Consider the following 16,855-nt stretch of genomic DNA (forward strand, 5'->3'; position numbering starts at 1 on the left):
ATGGCGGTCATTAGATGCTTATTAGTCGCCCATATTTTAATTTCCCTGAGTTGCAGTTTGAAAAGACTTTGAGAATAAGAGAAGTCGGATGTTCAGAAAACGATGGACGCGGCAGCCATTGCTGCTGCAGTTTCTCCAGCGACATCGGAACCTGGATTTTGGGTGTCGATGTTGTAAACAGTACGAGATGTGTCCCACGAGATGAGCGTTTTGGGCATCTGAAAATGTCTGATTTCTTAGCGCATTCCCTCAAGGCAATTGTTCAATTCCTGGTACCAGAGCTCAAATCGCTGTTTGATTCAACTATGAATGAGTTCGACTCCTTTAAAGACATTAAGAAGCTCTTTTCCGATGGGAAAAAGTTGCCCAACAACTCAATTCTGGAAGCTGCCAAAAATTTCATTCCCTTTGAGCTTGTCAAAGAGTTTCTTACAACAGACGGCGAAAAATTGTTCAAGTATCCCCTTCCTCAAGTTATAGCCCGTGAGTATTTCTCTTCCAAACACGTCCATGCATCTTCTTATTCTGTGCTTGATTTCTACCAGATTCTGAATAATTGAACTTACTGGAAATGGGATTAATGGGTGCAGATGACGAATTTGCATGGAGGAAAGATGAAGAATTTGCGCGCCAGATGCTGGCCGGAGTCAATCCTCTTGTTATACAGAGACTCCAAGTAATCAGCAGACCTCTAGTCCCCATCTGTCTCCTCTCTATTTTTAATTAAGCTTAGGCTACATAATTTTAATGTTGTGAATGGTTGAATTCACAGAGTTTTCCTCCGAGAAGTAAACTGGACCCTTTGATGTCTGGTCCTCAGATCAGTTCTATTACTGCTTCACACATCGAAAATAATCTCGACGGTCTAACAGTGGAGCAGGTATATTGATCCAACTCAATGCTTGTTCCTTGTAATTTGGCTTGTCTTTTGATCTGCAGCAGCAGTGAGATTCATGTATTCATAGATGGATATGATATTTTCAGGCTCTCTGGGATAACAGACTCTTCATTCTGGACCACCATGACACCTTGATACCGCATCTGGATCGAATAAATGCTCTGTCTATCACCAAGACATATGCTTCTCATTCAATTCTCTTCCTGAAGAAGGATGGCACATTAAGGCCAGTTGCAATCGAGTTGAGCCTACCCCCCTTCAGAAGATCAGGCAAGTGTTGGGAAGGTGTCTACTCCAACAGAGGAAGGCGCAGAAAGAACTCTATGGCAGCTGGCTAAAGCGTACGTGACCGTTAATGATTCTGGTTACCATCAGCTTATCAGTCACTGGTAAAACCCAAATAGCCACAACTAATAGAATACCTACAGAATTTGTTTGATATTTGCAATATCATTCTATATATAGTCCAGACTGAGACTGTAATGGTCGAATTCTTTCAGGCTCAAGACTCATGCAGTTACGGAACCATTTATTATTGCTACTAACAGACAGCTGAGTGTGATGCATCCCATTCACAAGCTATTGAGCCCTCATTTCTGGGACACAATCAACATCAATGCTCTGGCTCGCCAGATTCTTATAAATGGCGGAGGCATTCTTGAAAGAACAGTGTTTACTAGAAAGTATGCCTTGGAGATTTGTTTACTGGAAGTAGTGTACATGCAATGGAGGCTTGACGAACAAGGGTTACCTGTGGATCTCATGAAAAGGTAATCAAAATTGTTGTTGTACATATACCATGGAGTTACAAACTAAAATTTATTTAGGTCAGTGATCTAATTACTGTGCACATTTGACCTATCATTACTTGGTTGGTGAACTGTCCAATGACCAGTTTTCAATGTTGGGCTTCTCCTAATTTATTATAAATATGGACGATCTCCTTACAATTATACTGTCTCTCTCCGTATACAAATTTTTTCTTTCAGTCAGTTCTGTTTTTTACTGTAATGTTTTATGTATGGAATTCAAACTCTGGTATGATGTTGTGCTGATTAGTGCTCTTTGTTTTCTAAACAGTAATCAATACTGATTAAAATATGAGCCTCATCTTTGTGTCAACCATTTGAATTTTGATTAACATTTTTACCTGAATGTGGCTACAACTTGACAGGGGTATGGCAGTGGTGGACTCATCAATGCCCTACGGGCTGAAGCTGATGATCAAAGACTACCCTTACACTGTGGATGGATTGGAGATATGGTTCGCAATAGTTTCATGGGTTAAGGAGTACCTGTCCTTGTACTACCAAAATGATGATGTAGTGAAATATGATACAGAGCTGCAAGCATGGTGGAACGAAATTAGAAATGTTGGTCACGGAGACAAGAAGGACGAGACATGGTGGTACAACATGGAGAGCATGGAAGAAGTTGAAAAGGCAATAACAACAATCATATGGGTGGCCTCGGCTCTTCATGCTACAGTTAATTTTGGGTAATACCCTTACGCCGAATACATGCCTAATCGGCCCACCATAAGCAGAAGGTTCATTCCAGAAAAAGGGCCCCAAGAATAAGAAATGGCTTAGTTAAGATAGCTTATAAATGGAGGCACAAGTTCTGAGACTCTCATGGTGTTATTTTAATACATTGGCCCTGTTCAAGTTTTGAATGATTCAGAAATTAGCAGATATGTTAGATAGTGGAGGCAGGAAATTTGTACTTCTTTTCTGTCAAACCTGGTAGCTGATAAAAGATAAGAAACAACTTAATCACACACCTGTTGGTAAAAGCCTAATACTAAGAAGGCAGGTAAAAGTGGATGAGTAAGACTGTTTATAGGTTTAGCCAACAATTCTATTGATAACATGCTTACTTTGAACTTTTGGTGATATTGTTTCATCACATAGGCTGAGTACGGTTTGGTGAATTGTTACTGGAAATATACTTAAATCAGGATAAAATATAGGTGGTAATACCTAGTTGAATGGACAGTCCCAGTATATTGGCCCTTTTGAGGATTATTACTTGACCAGTTTGTTGCCTTAGTCTGCTGAGTACATTTCTTTTTTTTTTGTTGGTTGGTTGTTGTTGTAATTTGTAAATTGTATAGGTGATTTTCATTCACATGCTTATTGGAATAGCTGGCTTCTTGAATAGGGTAGTGATGCAGTTGAGTATGTGAGAGGAGTTTGTAGAACACATTATCTAATGAACTCTTATGTAGAGGTAAAAATTCTCACTCATAGCCTACTCAGGGCTTCAGATGGGAATTTATTTTATAGATTCATGTATTCATAGATGGATATGATAATTTCAGGCTCTCTGGGATAACAGACTCTTCATTCTGGACCACCATGACGCCTTGATGCCGCATCTGGATCGAATAAATTCTTTTTCTATCACCAAGACATATGCTTCTCATTCAATTCTCTTCCTGAAGGATGGCACATTAAGGCCAGTTGCACTCGAGTTGAGCCTACCCCCTTCAGAAGATCGGGCAAGTGTTGGGAAGGTGTTTACTCCAGCAGAGGAAGGTATAGAAGGAGATCTATGGCAGCTGGCTAAAGCGTACATGACCGTTAATGATTTTGGTTACCATCAACTTATCAGCCACTGGTAAAATGCAAATAGCCACAACTAATAGAATACCTGCAGAATTTGTTTGATATTTACAATATCATTCTATATATAGTCCAAACTGAGACTGTAATGTTCGGATTCTTTTAGGCTCAAGACTCATGCAGTTATGGAACCATTTATTATTGCTACTAACAGACAGTTGAGTGTGATGCATCCCGTTCACAAGCTATTGAGCCCTCATTTCCGGGACACAATCAACATCAATGCTCTGGCTCGCCAGATTCTTATAAATGGCGGAGGCATTCTTGAAAGAACAGTGTTTACTGGAAAGTATGCCTTGGAGATTTCTTCGGTAGTGTACAGGCAATGGAGGCTTGACGAACAAGGGTTACCTGCAGATCTCATGAAAAGGTAATCATAATTGTTGTTGTACATACACCATGGAGTTAAAGACTAAAATTTATTTAGGTCAGTGATCTAATTACTGTGCACATTTGACCTATCATTACTTGGTTGGTGAACTATCCAACGACCAGTTTTCAATGTTGGGCTTCTCCCAATTTATTATAAATATGGACGATCTCCTTACAATTATACTGTATCTCTCTGTATACAGATTTTTTCTTTCAGTCAGTTCTGTTTTTTACTGTAATGTTTTATGTATGGAATTCAAACTCTGGTATGATGTTGTGCTGATTAGTGCTCTTTGTTTTCTAAACAGTAATCAATACTGATTAAAATCTGAGCCTCATCTTTGTGTCAACCATTTGAATTTTGATTAACATTTTTACCTGAATGTGGCTACAACTTGACATGGGTATGGCAGTGGTGGACTCATCAATGCCCTACGGGCTGAAGCTGATGATCGAAGACTACCCTTACGCTGTGGATGGATTGGAGATATGGTTCGCAATAGTTTCATGGGTTAAGGAGTACCTGTCCTTGTACTACCAGAATGATGATGCAGTGAAATCTGATACAGAGCTGCAAGCATGGTGGAATGAAATCAGAAATGTTGGTCACGGAGACAAGAAGGACGAGACATGGTGGTACAGCATGGAGAGAGTGGAAGAAGTTGAAAAGGCAATAACAACAATCATATGGGTGGCCTCGGCTCTTCATGCTGCAGTTAATTTTGGGCAATACCCTTACGCCGGATACATGCCTAATCGGCCCACCATAAGCAGAAGGTTCATTCCAGAAAAAGGGTCCCAAGAATAAGAAATGGCTTAGTTAAGATAGCTTATAAATGGAGGCACAAGTTCTGAGACTCTCATGGTGTTATTTCAATACATTGGCCCTGTTCAAGTTTTGAATGATTCAGAAATTAGCAGATCTGTTAGATAGTGGAGGCAGGAAATTTGCACTTCTTTTCTGTCAAACCTGGTAGCTGATAAAAGATGAGAAACAACTTAATCACACACCTGTTGGTAAAAGCCTAATACTAAGAAGGCAAGTAGAAGTGGATGATTAAGATTGTTTATAGGTTTAGCCAACAGTTCTATTGGTAACATGCTTACTTTGAACTTTTGGTGATATTGTTTCATCACATAGGCTGAGTACGGTTTGGTGAATTGTTACTGGAAATATACTTAAATCAGGATAAAATATATGTGGTAATACCTAGTTGAATGGACAGTCCCAGTATATTGGCACTTTTAAGGATTATTACTTGACCAGTTTGTTGCCTTAGTCTGCTGAGTACATTTTTTTTTTGTTGGTTGGTTGTTGTGGTAATTTGTAAATTGTATAGGTGATTTTCATTCACATGCTTATTGGAATAGCTGGCTTCTTGAATAGGGCAGTCATGCAATTGGGTATGTGAGAGGGGTTTGTAGAACACATTATCTAATGAACTCTTATGTAGAGGCAAAAAGTCTCACTCATAGCCTACTCAGGGCTTCAGATGGGAATTTCTTTTATAGATTCATGTATTCATAGATGGATATGATATTTTCAGGCTCTCTGGGATAACAGACTCTTCATTCTGGACCACCATGACGCCTTGATGCCCCATCTGGATCGAATAAATGCTCTGTCTATCACCAAGACATATGCTTCTCGTTCAATTCTCTTCCTGAAGAAGGATGGCACATTAAGGCCAGTTGCAATCGAGTTGAGCCTACCCCCTTCAGAAGATCGGGCAAGTGTTGGGAAGGTGTTTACTCCAGCAGAGGAAGGCGCAGAAGGAGCTCTATGGCAGCTGGCTAAAGCGTACGTGACCGTTAATGATTCTGGTTACCATCAGCTTATCAGTCACTGGTAAAACCCAAATAGCCACAACTAATAGAATACCTGCAGAATTTGTTTGATATTTACAATATCATTCTATATATAGTCCAGACTGAGACTGTAATGGTCGGATTCTTTTAGGCTCAAGACTCATGCAGTTACGGAACCATTTATTATTGCTACTAATAGACAGCTGAGTGTGATGCATCCTATTCACAAGCTATTGAGCCCTCATTTCCAGGACACAATCAACATCAATGCTCTGGCTCGCCAGATTCTTATAAATGGCAGAAGCATTCTTGAAAGGACAGTGTTTACTAGAAAGTATGCCTTGGAGATTTCTTTAGTAGTGTACAGGCAATGGAGGCTTGACGAACAAGGGTTACCTGCAGATCTCATGAAAAGGTAATCATAATTGTTGTTGTACATACACCATGGAGTTAAAGACTAAAATTTATTTAGGTCAGTGATCTAATTACTGTGCACATTTGACCTATCATTACTTGGTTGGTGAACTGTCCAACGACCAGTTTTCAATGTTGGGCTTCTCCCAATTTATTATAAATATGGACGATCTCCTTACAATTATACTGTATCTCTCCGTATACATATTTTTTCTTTCAGTCAGTTCTGTTTTTTACTGTAATGTTTTATGTATGGAATCCAAACTCTGGTATGATGCTGTGCTGATTAGTGCTCTTTGTTTTCTAAACAGTAATCAATACTGATTAAAATCTGAGCCTCATCTTTGTGTCAACCATTTGAATTTTGATTAACATTTTTACCTGAATGTGGCTACAACTTGACAGGGGTATGGCAGTGGTAGACTCATCAATGCCCTACGAGCTGAAGCTGATGATCAAAGACTACCCTTACGCTGTGGATGGATTGGAGATATGGTTCACAATAGTTTCATGGGTTAAGGAGTACCTGTCCTTGTACTACCAGAATGATGATGCAGTGAAATCTGATACAGAGCTGCAAGCATGGTGGAACGAAATCAGAAATGTTTGTCACGGAGACAAGAACGATGACACATGGTGGTACAACATGGAGAGCGTGGAAGAAGTTGAAAAGGTAATAACAACAATCGTATGGGTGGCCTCGGCTCTTCATGCTGCAGTTAATTTTGGGCAATACCCTTACACCGGATACATGCCTAATCGGCCCACCATAAGCAGAAGGTTCATTCAAAAAAAAGGGTCCCAACAATAAGAAATGGCTTAGTTAAGATAGCTTATAAATGGAGGCACAAGTTCTGAGACTATCATGGTGTTATTTCAATACATTGGCCCTGTTCAAGTTTTGAATGATTCAAAAATTAGCAGATCTGTTAGATAGTGGAGGCAGGAAATTTGCACTTCTTTTCTGTCAAACCTGGTAGCTGATAAAAGATGAGAAACAACTTAATCACACACCTGTTGGTAAAAGCCTAATACTAAGAAGGCAGGTAGAAGTGGATGATTACGATTGTTTATAAGTTTAGCCAACAGTTTTATTGGTAACATGCTTAGTTTTAACTTTTGGTGATATTGTTTCATCACATAGGCTGAGTACGGTTTGGTGAATCGTTACTGGAAATATACTTAAATCAAGATAAAATATAGGTGGTAATACCTAGTTGAATGGAATACCTAGTTGAATGGACAGTCCCAGTATATTGGCCCTCTTGAGGATTATTACTTGAACAGTTTGTTGCCTTAGTCTGTTGAGTATATGTTTTTTTTTTTGTTGGTTGGTTGTTGTTGTAATTTGTAAATTGTATAGGTGATTTTCATTCACATGCTTATTGGAATAGCTGGCTTCTTGAATAGGGCAGTCATGCAGTTGAGTATGTGAGGGGGGTTTATAGAACACATTATCTAATGAACTCTTATGTAGAGGCAAAATGTCTCACTCATAGCCTACTCAGGGCTTCATATGGGAATTTCTTTTATAGACTGATCAACTTACTAGAACTACTGCTGCACTTTCTTCATCCACAGAAGCCACTTGAAAATGCTTGAAAATAAACTCTCTGTAAGGGCCATTGTCAATAAAACTATTTGCAGTGGAGGCCCTCAGCCCAACAACCATTTTAGCCAGCCTTGGAAGGCAAATAGTTGAGTTCAAACATGATGAAAATTTAATTCCTTGTATATGAAAGCATGTATTAGGAGTTGATAATGGCTAGAAATATGAATTGAAGATGTATGTACCTCCTTGTGTACAAAAATGAACAGAAGAGGCAGAGGTATAAGGTTCACCTCAAATTTTCTTGCAAGTTCAATCCACTGTAGGATGTGAAAGGAAGTGTCATAATGCTAAGAGCGAAAAAGTGGGGAAGGAAGAAACTAATAATTTCAAAAATTTTAGCTTTCTATCCGTACCTTGATTTGTTCTAATAAAATAAATATTAATTGTTTGACGACATCCAGGGAGCTATCTAGTAATATTATTATTATTATTATTAGTATTATAATAATAATAATAACAATGGAAAGGTGGGGAAGGAAGAAACTAATAATTTCATAAATTTGGACCTTTTATCCTAGCTTTATTTGTTCTTCAAATCCAACTAATATTTTGTACATCCAACTTATGGTGAACCAACAGCTTGAAAGCCAATTGCAAGTCATTCAGCCAACAACGATCTATAAGCATGCCATAGTAGTATGTCTCTGCATATTCACAATAGTGATTCCACTGTCATATTATTATTCCCCACTTGGACAGAGCGATGACACAAGGGGTTTCTACATGTTGACCAACCGTGTAAATTGGATCTTATAAATTATAATTCTTGTTTTCGATTTATTTAGTACCCATTGAAGAAAAACTAAAATAGTTGAAGGGTTGAGATGAAAGGCTAAAACAGTTATTCGTATGTTTTTAAAAAATATCCATACATTCTGGTCGAATCCGTCTGTGAGCGCTGAATCTTTCCTCCATGTCAATCTCTGATTTGGTGGAAGAACACCCGACCGCTGCCCCTCGAAGAACATAATGCTCTTTGAGAGGGCATCTTTGTAGTCAAAATTGTCATTGCCAGGGAAAGCAGAGTCTAGCACCTCTCTGTAAGGTTCACCTCAAATTTTCTTGCAAGTTCAATCCACTGTAGGATGTGAAAGGAAGTGTCATAATGCTAAGAGCGAAAAAGAGGGGAAGGAAGAAACTAATAATTTCAAAAATTTTAGCTTTCTATCCGTACCTTGATTTGTTCTAATAAAATAAATATTAATTGTTTGACGGCATCCAGGGAGCTATCTGGTAATAATAATATTATTATTATTAGTATTATAATAATAATAATAACAATGGAAAGGTGGGGAAGGAAGAAACTAATAATTTCATAAATTTGGACCTTTTATCCTAGCTTTATTTGTTCTTCAGATCCAACTAATATTTTGTACATCCAACTTATGGTGAACCAACAGCTTGAAAGCCAATTGCAAGTCATTCAGCCAACAACGATCTATAAGCATGCCATAGTATTATGTCTCTGCATATTGACAATAGTGATTTCACAATAGTGATTCCACTGTCATATTACTATTCCCCACTTGGACAGAGTGATGACACAAGGGGTTTCTACATGTTGACCAACCATGTAAATTGGATCTTATAAATTAAAATTCTTGTTTTCTAGCCTTCTATTTCTGTAGATATCAATTGTGTAGTTGATGGCATACTTTTTATAAATAAATTTCCATGGCTATTACAGTTCAATTAAGAGCCAATCTCTTACAGAGTTCAGAGTTTAATTCATCTGTAACTACCTTTGATTTAGGGAGTGATCTAGAAAAGACTTCAATGCCTAACAAGACTGTGATAATCACAACCATAAACGCAGCTTGGGCAGAAGAAAACAGTGTACTAGATTTGTACATGCAGAGCCTTCGAATAGTTATTGAATCATGTTCTCCTCGTTGTAGTGGACCAGGGGTCATTTAATCGTTGCCAACATATTCATCGCACTGCTATATTTTGCTAAAAGAAATATATGATTTCAATGAATCTGCCTCTGCATACCAAGACTGGCGTGAATGGTAAAAGTCAATGAATCTGCCTCTGCGTGCAACTAGAAGTTGTTGGATGAAAATCTATGTTTTAAAGGAAAGAAATGGAATGGTTTTTTTGTTATTTGGATTACCAAAAGAAATGGCCTATTTAAGATAGATTATAAATGGAGGCACAACTTCTGAGGCTCTCATGGTGTTATTTCAATATATTGGCCCTGTTCAAGTTTTGAATGATTCAGAAATTAGCAGATCTGTTAGATAGTGGAGGCAGGAAATTTGCACTTCTTTTCTGTCAAACCTGGTAGCTGATAAAAGATGAGAAACAACTTAATCACACACCTGTTGGTAAAGGCCTAATACTAAGAAGGCATGTAGAAGTGGATGATTAAGATTGTTTATAGGTTTAGCCAATAGTTTTATTGGTAACATGCTTAGTTTGAACTTTTGGTGATATTGTTTCATCACATAGGCTGACTACGGTTAGCATAGTAGTTTTCTTTGTTTACATGTATTCCCATGATTTGGCAGACATTTATGTTGCACTGGTTGTGAGTTGTTAATGGTTTCGGATGTGGATTAGGATTAAATAGCTCTTCGAGGAAATGTAATGATATGCTGGATTTCCAGTTGATCAATTTGCTAGCTTTTCTAGATGTACTTATCATACAGCGGACAAAGTGAAGAGAGGCTCTGTAACAAGGAGAAGTTGCATCAGCTTCAGAGCTTTTCTGTTGTGGCCTGCCCTGTTTATACTTACCCTGTTGCACTGTATGCTTGTAGATATGCAAATTAATAACTGAGAATACTTTGAAATTGGTTTCAAAGTACGAGTTTAGTGAATGTCATGTTCTAAAGCTTATTGTGTCCATTCTATTTAGAGATATCTCAGGCTAAGGATGTGTCGACACTTTAGCCTTTAGGTGAAGGCTTATCATCCAAAGATCATATTGTATCTACACTTTCTTTGTATCATAAATATGCGGTTTCACTAAGATCAATAATTTTCATAGTGGAGCAATGCCAATGGATTTGGGACTTTAACCTGAATTTTAGTAATTTCCTTTGCTGATTTGATATGTCGGGTCTTAGGCCATCCAAACCAACTTACAATTTTAGTTATAACTTTACAATTTTCCTTGGAATGTAAATGAATGGAATGTCAACTAAAGCAGGAGGCTTACGACACTGTACTAAAGTTTTCTTTGTTTCTTCCTTAAAGAATATATGTTATATAAGAATCACAAATTGACAGAATGAGTTCAACTAGACCAGGAGGCTTGCAGTACTGCATTGAACTTTTATGTTTGCGTCATTTTAAACAATATATGTCATATAAGCATCACAAATTGATAGAATGAACTACTGGTAATGGAGTTGAATTAGACATGCAGGTTACTTTTACTCTGATATAATAAACTTTTTGTGTATTGGGGTTTAGATATGATTTGATGTGCTACTAGTGTAATAGTGGTTATTGTCATTGTAAGTAAGGTGATTATACCAGCAAATTTTTTATTAACTCGGCAGAAACTGTGGCCTCCCCTTGTATGGGAATAATACAATGAAATGTTGCTGACTATCACCATTTAGAACAACCCACAGCTATATCATCAATTATTCTTAATACATACATATTTTTCTTGTAATTTTTCCCAGCCCACCATAGAATTTATGTGCATGTTGAAGGTGGCTGCTTATTTCAAATTGGGGAACTTGGCTTAAAATTATGAGTTCCAAACTTAAATCCTATTTCAATGAGTTGGCTACACATCTAATTTGTTGAACTTCAACCTTGGGAACTAAGACGGATGTTGACTCTTTTTGCTGTGTCATTTGTTTCTTCTTTCTAAATGATGATGTGCCCAACCACACACTAGAACTTACAGTAATATATTCATCTAAATTTGTATACTCAACTATTCAACAAGTTGCAAGTAACAAAACTCAGCTACTATTTTCTATAACTAAAGCCTGGAAAGTAAACTTCACATGTTAGTATACCCAACTATTCAACAGTTAACAAGTAACAAAACTCAGCCACTGTTTTGTATATCTAAAGCCTGGAAAGTAAACTTCACACGTCATGTCATAAGCTATAATATTTTGGCTTTAGCAGACCATATAGGGAATTAGTAAAACCACAGCAGAATTTAAGAAACCATGCAGTGTAACTTACAACACTACAGTGAATCACATAACAAACTTTAGTGGACAATCATACCTGGGAAATGCTAGTTTCAGAAAGTAACAAATATGTTGAGATGACCAAATGGTGGCAAAATGCCTCACACAGTTTCTTATGATGTACTACCAAAATTCTCTTCAATGCATCTCTCTTATCTATGACTCTTCAATGTGCCTCATCCCTCAATCAATTGTGACTACTAAATACACCTTGGTCCTCCTCACACTAGATTCACAATGTTGCTTTACTTACACAATGACTCATAATACAACATGATGTGAAATGCCAAATAATACCTAACAAATGTGTATTCTCCATGATGAAGTAGCTAATTTATAGATAAAAACTAACACTTTAAAACGGTTTTATAGTTTTTTCGAAGCATCATGAAATTGACATTGAAACAGTGAGAAAACATCATCAAGAATGCAAAAATTTAGGGCCCACGAACTTGAAAGCTTGTAGGTGATTCTGTCAGATTAAGAAAGCTTGTATTGGAAACTTGATTTAAAATGTTACCAAATTCCATTCCTTGGTCTCGAAGCTCACAAGTTCTCTATTCTTCATGATGGAGTAGCAATAATCTCTGTTCTTCACGATGGAGTAGCTATTTTATAGATAGAAATTAAAACTTATAAAATTGTTTTGTAATTTTTTTTTGGAAGCATCATGAAATTGACACTGAAACAGTGAGAAAACATTATCAAGAATGCAAAAATTTAGGGGCCATGAACTTGAAAGCTTCTGGGTGATTCGCGCCAGTTTGTATTGGAAACTCCATTTAAAAATGTTACCAAATTCCATTCCTGGGTCTTGAAGCTCCCAAGTTTTGTGTTGTAGTTTTTAAGGACATTTAATATCCTCATGGCTTATATTACTATTCCCTAAAGAAGGAATCTTCCATAACAATCCTCTATGCGTGTACGCATTCGTTTGAAACTTTGATGTTCAATCATGTTTCCCTTGTAAAATGTTACCAAATACCAAATTCCATTCCTGGGACTTGAAGCTCCCAAGTTCTGTGCTTTAGTTTTTAAGGACATTTAATATCCTCATGGCTTATATTACGATTCCCTGAAGAAGGAATCTTCCATAATAATCCTCTATGCGTGTACGCATTCATTTGAAACTTTGATGTTCAATCATGTTTCCCACACAAAGGTAGACCATTTTTTTCCAGTCTTATCTAAAGAGGTCACAATTTTGTCTGGACGGAAAATTCCGAAATTTGATTGTGGGAGTGTTTACATTTTTTTTGGATGGCGGAAATGGATTTAGCATCCATCATGAATGCCTGGGCACCCAAAATACTGAAGCTTGACCGCTGTAATTGACATTTAAAAAAAAAATAGCTGGATTTTTTCAAAATCATGCTGTAATTTCTATCATTTTCTGTGCAAAATTAAGGCACTCAAAATTCTAAAAAGTGACAACTATAATCCACATTTTCAAAAAATTTAGCTAAATTTTTTCAAAATCATGCTGGAATTTTTATTATTATCATCATGGCTCCAACAATTTTTTATGCATTTTCAAATATGGAACGACGACCATGATGTTGTTCACAATGTCGTATCGTTTCTTTCACCTCTTCCATTACAATATAATAGTATTTTCTAATAACACCATAAATAGGTAGCATATGGAAAAATTACATCTCGGAAAAAAAAAAAAAAAAAAAAAAAAAAAAAAAAAAAAAAAAAAAAAAAATTGTACAAAAACATGTTCACATAAACAAAAACAACAACATGGATAATGGATAACCTCTACAAGACATTACTATTATTTACCAAATAGCCATATTAAATTGTACAAAAACATGTTCACATAAACAAAAACAACAACATGGATAATGGATAACCTCTACAAGACATTACTATTATTTACCAAATAGCCATATTCGAATACACATAACTAATCATTTCAAATATAACTCATTATCATCCACCCTAGCTTTCAACAATGTCCATTCATATGTTGCTTTTTTCCCACACACTACTATTATTTACAAAATATCCATATTCAAAATACACATAAGTAATACTTTCAACTCTAACTCATTATCATCCACCCTTTCTTTCAACAATCTCCATTCACATGTCGCTATTCTTCCACAAACTACTATTATTTACAAAATATCCATTTTCAGAATACACATAACTAACTATTGCAATTGTAACTCATTATCATCCACCGTTGTTTTCAACAATGTCCATTCACATGTCCCTATTCTTCCCCACTCTATGCTATTCTTCCCCACTCTATGCCTTACGCCGTTTCTTTTGCAACATAAGGTGCAAATGCTAGTTATTATAAATCACAAATCCTAAAAAAAAATCATTTAAAAAAAAAAAAACAAACCTTAAAACCTTAAAGGTTAATACCTACATACCTAAGAAAACGAACCTAGTTTGCATGCACTAACTGAGTGTTGTTTGTAAATATCAAAAGTGACAATAATGGAGATGCCAATAAAGTTCAAGGAGTGTTGTTTGTAAATATTAAAAGTGACGCTAATGGAGATACCAATAAAGGTTACGGTAGCTTGGGAAGATGGTAAGAGTCATATTTTTAATTTACATAGAACACAACTTTTTGTTAAATAAGGCTTTTTATTTTTATTTAATTTTTTCTTTCATAATTTTGATAAGATTTAAATTTTATTTATACAAAACACACTTAATTTATATTAATTTCAATAAATTATATAAAATTATATATTTAAAAAAAATCATAATAGAAGTGTAATATTTGAATAAAACGTAAAATTTAAAAATATAAGGAATATATATATATATATATATATATATATATATATATATATAATTTTTAAATTTTGTTTGTATTTTATTAGTTTTGAATAAATTTGTATCTGTTAGGTTTCTTTTATTGATATCATATATATTTAAATTATAGAAACTTGTTTTTTTAATAAAAAATTATAACGAAGTTTAGTATTTCAATAAAATATAAAAATTAAATATATAAAATAATATTTCTATATTAAAAATTTATTATAATTTTTAATGTTTTTTATTGTTTACTAAATATATATTTTTAAACCAACTGCAACAGCATCACGTAGCAGCCCTAAACGCAGCAAGCTCACGCAGCAACACGTATTTGCCCTCAATGGCCTCCTTCTACTGAGGATCAATCAACATGGAATCATCGGAGGACGAAGAGACTCCCTCAGATAAATAGCGAGAAAATGAAGGGACAACAAAAGCTTTCACCTCTCTCATTTCTGCAATGGGTCCGGCAAAGAACCGACCATCAGTCACCAAGTTTGTTAGAAGATTGGAAGACATCCCAAAAATATCACTCCCTCCAGCTTTTCCTCGTAAAGCAGCACTCTCCCTAGTGGAACGTGGATTAGTTGAGCAATTTACAGGTTATGGCCATCGCCCAAAACGGTACAAAAATGGGTAGAAAGAAACTGGTCTGCAACAATAAACGGAAAAATCTCAATCAAGTTCTGTGGAAGAGGATACTACACCTTCCACTTTGAAACCAAGGAGGATCGAGATCTAATATTTAGGAATGGCCCGTACTTTATGGATACAAGGGGTTATACCCAATGTCGTTCTTGTTTGGGTCAGATTGCCGCATCTTCCCCTCCGCTGTTGGGGAAATAATTCAGTTAAAGCCATAGGAAATGCAGTTGGGAAATACATAGATAGGTGTGAGCCAAAGGAAAACATGCATGCATGTGCCAGAATCTATGTAGAGGTGGATATAGGAAAAGGGCTTCCAGAAGTCATCAAAATCAAAGTGGATCAGTGGATGCATATACAACAGCTAGACTATGAACAAATCCCCTTCAAATGCAAGGTATGTCATGAATATAGTCATTTGCTAATAGATGTACAAAAAAAGATAATGAAAACGAAAATATTGAAGACCCAGAAAACAAATGCGAATAGGTCGAAAGAAAGAAGGCAGCCCATAAACAACCAAATCGTTCTTCTATGCAACCCTCCATATCCTCTGATCTCCATCCTCTATCACCAAAAGCTAACAACAATTCTCTTGCTAGCCTCAATCCTTTTGAGCCACTAGATCCCTCTGTCCCCCCATCCCCTGGACCTAGATCCAGATCCCCTCACCACACTCCCTCTCTCTCCCATCCCCTCTGGCCCTAATCACCCAAATCTCACCCCCTCCCTTAGTAGACAGGATCCTAACTAGAAAGTAGTCAAAGGAAGCTCTCCCAAATGTAGAAAAAAAAAAAAAAAAGCAGAAAGAAAGACAAACAAAGAGCTAAGGGATGAAGAAGCAGCAAAGGATATGGCATTAGGAATGCAACAACCTATGGAAACCTTCTTAGGAAGGAACAATGGAAACAACGAAAAAAGCCAGCAAAGAGGGAAAGGAGCCATGCACCACCCAACAAGCAAATAATGATAGTGGTCTCCTGGAATTGCTTAGGATTGGGATCATCTGTCAAAGAAAATGCCACAAGATACATTTTGGCAAAAGAAAACCTAGGCATCCTTATGATTCAGCAGACAAAAACAAATAGGCAAGAAACTGAAAAAAAAAAAAAAAAAAAAAAAAAAAAAAAATTATGAAGGTGAAGCAATACAGGAAATAGGAGCATGAGGAGGTATCTTCACAATATGGAAAAAAGAAATATGGGAATTAATACACTACAAAAAAGAATAGCATTGGATACAAACAGATCTAATGCAAATCAGTACAAGAGAGAAGTATATTGTCATCAATATATATTCCCCAAACCACAACAAGGAAAAAGAGCAATGTTGGGCCTCCATAAAAGAAGTACTAAAAGAAACGCAAATAAGAAAAATAATTCTAGGAGGAGACTTAAAATTGGTAAGAAGTATCGAAAAAACGTTTGGAGGCATATATCACATAGACCCATCCAGGGATGCACTAGAAGAAATAATGGAACAACACAATTTTTTAAACATCCCCCCAAGCGATGGG

General features: G+C 36.4%; 3 protein-coding genes across 3 annotated transcripts; all 3 read left to right on the plus strand.

The window, feature by feature from the left end:
* LOC149208108 (putative linoleate 9S-lipoxygenase 5) lies at positions 1-2,400 on the plus strand. The gene is made up of 8 exons (XM_089398239.1): positions 1-6; positions 57-483; positions 591-676; positions 773-880; positions 985-1,168; positions 1,200-1,287; positions 1,399-1,668; positions 2,073-2,400. Exons 1-8 carry the CDS (start codon positions 1-3, stop codon positions 2,398-2,400), a joined length of 1,497 nt encoding a protein of 498 aa, XP_089254365.1.
* An 869-nt stretch (positions 2,401-3,269) lies between these two features.
* On the plus strand, positions 3,270-3,899 carry LOC149208109 (putative linoleate 9S-lipoxygenase 5). The gene is made up of 2 exons (XM_089398240.1): positions 3,270-3,520; positions 3,632-3,899. Exons 1-2 carry the CDS (start codon positions 3,270-3,272, stop codon positions 3,897-3,899), a joined length of 519 nt encoding a protein of 172 aa, XP_089254366.1.
* Positions 3,900-4,297: 398 nt separating this feature from the next.
* LOC149208110 (putative linoleate 9S-lipoxygenase 5) lies at positions 4,298-6,931 on the plus strand. Its single transcript, XM_089398241.1, has 5 exons — positions 4,298-4,674; positions 5,039-5,048; positions 5,445-5,746; positions 5,858-6,121; positions 6,526-6,931. Exons 1-5 carry the CDS (start codon positions 4,298-4,300, stop codon positions 6,929-6,931), a joined length of 1,359 nt encoding a protein of 452 aa, XP_089254367.1.
* Positions 6,932-16,855: the final 9,924 nt, after the last annotated feature.

This window comes from Pinus tabuliformis, chromosome 1_2, assembly GCF_031772625.1.
Source record: "Pinus tabuliformis cultivar Carrire ecotype Pingquan chromosome 1_2, CPIR1, whole genome shotgun sequence".
Classification (NCBI taxonomy): Eukaryota; Viridiplantae; Streptophyta; class Pinopsida; order Pinales; family Pinaceae; genus Pinus; species Pinus tabuliformis.